General features: G+C 39.5%; 1 protein-coding gene across 1 annotated transcript; it reads left to right on the forward strand.

Annotated features, from left to right (window-relative positions):
• Positions 1 to 639: 639 nt before the first annotated feature.
• On the forward strand, positions 640 to 3,992 carry LOC107461197 (probable xyloglucan glycosyltransferase 12). The gene is made up of 5 exons (XM_052252627.1): positions 640 to 1,857; positions 1,947 to 2,255; positions 2,392 to 2,682; positions 2,776 to 2,889; positions 2,984 to 3,992. Exons 1-5 carry the CDS (start codon positions 1,084 to 1,086, stop codon positions 3,608 to 3,610), a joined length of 2,115 nt encoding a protein of 704 aa, XP_052108587.1. The 5' UTR covers positions 640 to 1,083; the 3' UTR covers positions 3,611 to 3,992.
• Positions 3,993 to 5,483: the final 1,491 nt, after the last annotated feature.

Consider the following 5,483-nt stretch of genomic DNA (forward strand, 5'->3'; position numbering starts at 1 on the left):
TGTTTGGCTGTTAATAGGGAGCGCGTCACACTTGTTGCTCTCATGTTTCTCCACCTTTTATATCCCCTTTGATAATTAACCCGCTTTTTTGTTTTTTTGTTTTTTTGTTTTTTTTTTCAGTAAAATAAATGATTGCAGAACACCGTTTCGGAAACTCTTTTGTGTAATTTTGTTCCACGCGCCAAGACAAAGAAGGAAGATAGAAAGAGCCCGCCCAGTCGCCCACAGCGAAGGGAAGGAAGAAGGATCGTAAGCTTTCAATTTGGACACAAGGAAGACGCTTGTAACTTTTAAATCCTTACCTACTACCACTGCTCCAAAAAAGTAAAAAGAAAAAACCCGATAAAAAAGAGAAGGTTTTGCATATTGTGTGGGATAAATTGGAAAGCTCCAGTTGTGTGGTGGTTGTGAATTTTTATTGGAAAAATAAAGGAGTTGGCACGGTGGTGGAAGTAAGGTATTTGACGGAAAAAAAAAAAAACCTTGCATGTTACGTCGTGATTGCTCTCATTTCATATTTATGAAGGTTGGATCTCGGTTTTATTGATAAATTACAATTCTGGATAATATTCTCGTCGAAGTCCCATTACACTTTTATAATACTACCATTTTTTTATATTATTATTAATTCCAAAAGAAAAAAAGAAACTCGGAATCAAAAAATTCAATGCAAATTGCAAAGACGTGTTGAGCTGTTTCCCTTTCTTATTCCACTTTCCATTTACCTCGTAGTATAAGTGCTTGTGTCTCAGAAATTTGTATTAGGTTTGTGTTGATACCCCGTTTATTGCAAAGGTTGTAGAGTTGGGTGGAACCTGTTCTCTCTCTCTCTCTCTCTCTCTCTCTCTGCCAATGTCACAATGGTGTAGCGACGCTTTGCTTTGCTTTCACCACGCGTCTCTCACCATTATCATTCCTCTTTCCATTTTCCCTTTTCCGACAATGACATTTAACTCCTAGTCCCTTTTTCTTCTTCTTCTTCTTCTTCTTCTTCTTCTTCCTCCATTTAAGGTTTTGGTGTTTCTGGTTAGTTTCGTCAGAGAGATCAGGGTCCTCCAAAAAAGACAAAAATATATACTAAAAATGGCACCTTTGTTCAGCTGGGGTGCGAAAGAGAGCCACCGTGGAACACCGGTGGTGGTGAAGATGGAGAACCCAAACTGGTCCATGGTGGAGCTCGAGGGTCCTTCCGACGAAGACTTGATCATTGGTGGTGGTGGTGAACATTCGAGTCGCGCAGGGGAAAAAAGAAGAGGCAAAAACGCAAAGCAACTCACCTGGGTTCTTCTCCTTAAAGCACATAAAGCCGCCGGTTGTTTAGCCTCCGTAGCACCGGCATTGTACGTCCTGGCCTCCGCCGTGAAGCGCCGCGTGGCCTCCGGAAGAACAGACGAGGACGCAGACTCCGGCGGCAGGGAGAACGAGAACCCAACGGTGAAGAGCAGATTCTACTCTTTCATCAAGGTTTTTCTGTGGCTTTCGGTGGCACTCTTGTGTTTTGAAATTGCTGCGTATTTGAAAGGGTGGCATTTGGGTTCTCCAAGTCTTCAGTTGGAATTTTATTTGCTTTGGTCACCTTCTTTTGGAGTGAAGGATTTCTTCGATTGGCTTTATTCTCGGTGGGTTTTGGTTCGTGTGGAGTACCTTGCTCCACCTCTTCAGTTTCTCGCCAATGTGTGTATTATTCTCTTTATCATTCAGAGTTTCGATAGGCTTCTTCTCTGCTTGGGTTGTTTCTGGATCCGATTTAAGAAGATCAAACCCATCCCCAAAGATGCACCTCTGGATCTTGAATCTGGAGAGAAAGGTTACTTCCCCATGGTGCTTGTTCAGATCCCCATGTGCAATGAGAAAGAGGTAACACGCATAACGCTCACCATGTGTTTGAACATTTGTCTCATAAGGAACTACTCGTGTTAAATGTGTGCTTTCTTTTGTTTGTTTAGGTTTACCAGCAATCTATTGCGGCCGTGTGCAATTTGGATTGGCCAAAGTCCAAGTTGTTGATTCAGGTGCTTGATGATTCTGATGACCCAACAACGCAGTTGCTGATCAAGGAGGAGGTGCAAAAATGGCAACATGAGGGTGCCAACATTTTCTACCGCCATCGCGTCATTAGGGATGGTTACAAGGCTGGGAACCTGAAATCCGCCATGAATTGTAGCTATGTCAAGGACTATGAGTTCGTTGCAATCTTTGATGCTGACTTTCAACCCACACCAGATTTCCTTAAGAGAACAGTTCCTCATTTTAAGGTGCCTTTTTTATTCCGATCTTTCCCAATGCCATTATGTTACTCATTAGGAAACCATGATTACCTTTATCTTTTCTGCTTAAATGAATGATGAAATAGTATGTTTATGCTGTATGATCAAAATTGTGATACTGCAGGATAATGAGGAACTAGCACTTGTTCAAGCAAGATGGTCTTTTGTGAATAAGGATGAGAACCTGTTAACCAGGTTGCAGAACATTAACCTATCATTCCATTTCGAGGTGGAGCAACAAGTCAATGGCATTTTCATTAATTTCTTTGGCTTCAATGGCACTGCTGGGGTGTGGAGAATCAAGGCCTTGAATGATGCTGGTGGTTGGTTGGAGAGAACCACTGTTGAGGACATGGACATTGCTGTTAGAGCTTATCTCCATGGCTGGAAATTTATCTTCCTCAATGATGTTGAGGTTCGTCATACAGTTAACGCACATGAACCGTTGCTTTTGTCTTTTCTAGTTGATTCCCAGAACTGATTAGAAGTTGCTAATTTATGATTCCAGTGCCAGTGCGAGTTACCAGAATCTTATGAAGCTTATAGGAAACAACAACATAGATGGCATTCTGGGCCAATGCAATTGTTCCGCCTTTGTTTGCCTGACATCATACGGGCCAAGGTCTATATCTCTCGCAATCCTATTAATATTTCATTTCAATTATGTTATCTACATTGTTGCTTATGTAGTTTTGGTACCAATTATGTTCTTGCAGATAAGCATATGGAAGAAATTCAATATGATATTCCTATTCTTCCTTCTTAGAAAGCTTATATTGCCCTTCTATTCATTTACCCTTTTCTGCATAATTCTACCCATGACAATGTTCGTGCCCGAAGCTGAGCTTCCTTTTTGGGTTGTTTGCTACATACCTGCCACAATGTCATTCCTCAACATTCTTCCAGCTCCCCGAGCCTTCCCTTTCATTGTTCCCTATCTCCTATTTGAGAACACAATGTCTGTTACAAAATTCAATGCCATGATCTCCGGACTATTCCAGCTCGGCAGTGCTTACGAGTGGGTGGTCACCAAGAAATCGGGTCGTTCCTCTGAGGGTGATCTAGTCTCACTGATTGAAAAAGGACCAAAGCCTCAAAGAGGGTCCTCTGAACCTGATCTTGAGGAAATGAAAGAGGAAATGCGGAGGCAGGAGCAAAAAGCTGCCAAGAAGAAGAAGCACAACAGAATATATATGAAGGAGCTTGCATTGGCTTTCCTACTTCTAACAGCCGCAACAAGGAGTCTCCTTTCTGCACAGGGAATCCACTTCTACTTCTTGCTATTCCAGGGTATATCATTCCTTTTGGTTGGTTTAGACTTGATTGGTGAACAGGTAGACTAAAGTGACAGGATTCTGTACTATGTAGAGAGACACATGCATGAAATTTCATACACGGAAAAACAAGGGTGGACAATGAGGCCCCCTATGGTACGAATCAACCCAAGAAAAATACACTTTATGGAATGGAGGCAGTGAGAGGAGGACCCCAGAGTGCTTCGTATCATGCACATGCTCATGTTTCACCCTCCAAGAATTCCACCAACTGCAAGACTATACTGTGCTACGTTCGAGAGAAATAAACAATATATGATGGGGGAACGGGTACATTAGAACCCCGGTTAGGGCCTTTGATTCAATGTGTAAGTTCACCCTTATTTCTTTTATTCATTTTTGTAATTTTATGTGGATTCTTTCTTGCCAGATCAATTCTTTTGTTACAAAATTTCATGTGGTTCAAAACGATTTTTATTTTCTTAAAAAATTTAGAGCAGAAAATCAGGATCAACATCATTCTGTTTGTCCTGTTTAGATATTCTCCACCTCCCACCGCTTGGTACTACGTGGGAACACAAATTGAATAAAATTGTTTAGTTACTTTCTTTTGTTTCTCTTGGTAGAAAAGTGTGATTTGATTTCTGAGGCATGAGATGCCCAATGTAATGTATCATGAATGTTTCGTGATAGCATAGATAGTAGTAGTTACTGAATGTGGTCCTCTGCTCTCGCTTTTAATTTTGCCATCGAGATTTGTAGTTGGAAATGCTTGCAGCTTTCTAACCATGAGCTGGAAGTAAGTGTACAGTGTACTGCATACGCAGAATCAAGCTTTTGTGTATGAGTTCAGCGTTGCCCATTTATTCTACTTACCTTAAAGTAAGATTCAAATCCGAATTTCTAGAATTTGAACTGTTTAGTTGACATGTCACATTGTCCTTCCCCTTGGAAATATTGCTGTAGTAGGTAAAAGCCCTTAACAACTGAAATTCATCAGTGTATATTTATTTTCTTTCCGCTAATTAATTTTAATTTTGTAATTTAGGATGGAGTTGCGTCTTTTGTGGTTGCTGGGCAACCTGTTCTATTGTCTTATGTGAACCTCGGAAATCAAACTTTATTATACTATTGTTATCAGGTGTACGGGGAACATCGGTGTTCTAGTTGTTTTAACCGTTGATCTGAATTAAAAAAAATATATATAATATATATTAATTATATATATATTAATTAAAATCAACGGTTAAAATAACTGGAACACCGATGTTCTCGGGTACACCTGATAATTTTCCTATACTATTTGAACCAAGTATGTTGGACTATCATAATCAGCAGTAAGTCACTATAGATAATTGTTTGATTGAAACTCCTCACCGCACTTGGTTTTTATTTACTAAATTCCTTGCTTGTTGGAACACTTGGAAGTTTTTATTTACTGTTCTTTAATCCTTGTGATGTTGGAACGATATTTGAAATGAGGATTAGGATGTAGAATAAAGAGGCAGCAGAATAGTGAATGAAAAAAGGTATGTGGCAGTGGGCATATAATGGATTTTGTGGCGTTGTGGGCCCACATATGTCAATTTGGTAGGTTGTGTCCTGATTGGTGGGTCCCACTCCCATTCATATATAATTGCCAGCATCTAGCCAGCTCAGCTTCCTAATATATATTCAGATTATTATTCTTATTTGCTGGCTTTCCTTTTGCCTTTTGTTTATTAAAAGGAAATAAAAAGGATGAAAATTGGATGGGCCTGCCGTTCTTCAATTGATTTATTAGTTTAAGATTGATGCTGATTCTGGAGATCCCATAAAAAAAAATTAGAGAAAGTGCAGAGCGTCAGAATTTTTATTAAAATTTGGTTATATTTAATTAATAATAAAAATAAATAATTTTATATTATTAAATATAATTTTACACCATTAGATATAATCTCCC

The sequence above is a fragment of the Arachis duranensis genome, chromosome 8 (assembly GCF_000817695.3).
Source record: "Arachis duranensis cultivar V14167 chromosome 8, aradu.V14167.gnm2.J7QH, whole genome shotgun sequence".
NCBI classification, from domain to species: Eukaryota; Viridiplantae; Streptophyta; class Magnoliopsida; order Fabales; family Fabaceae; genus Arachis; species Arachis duranensis.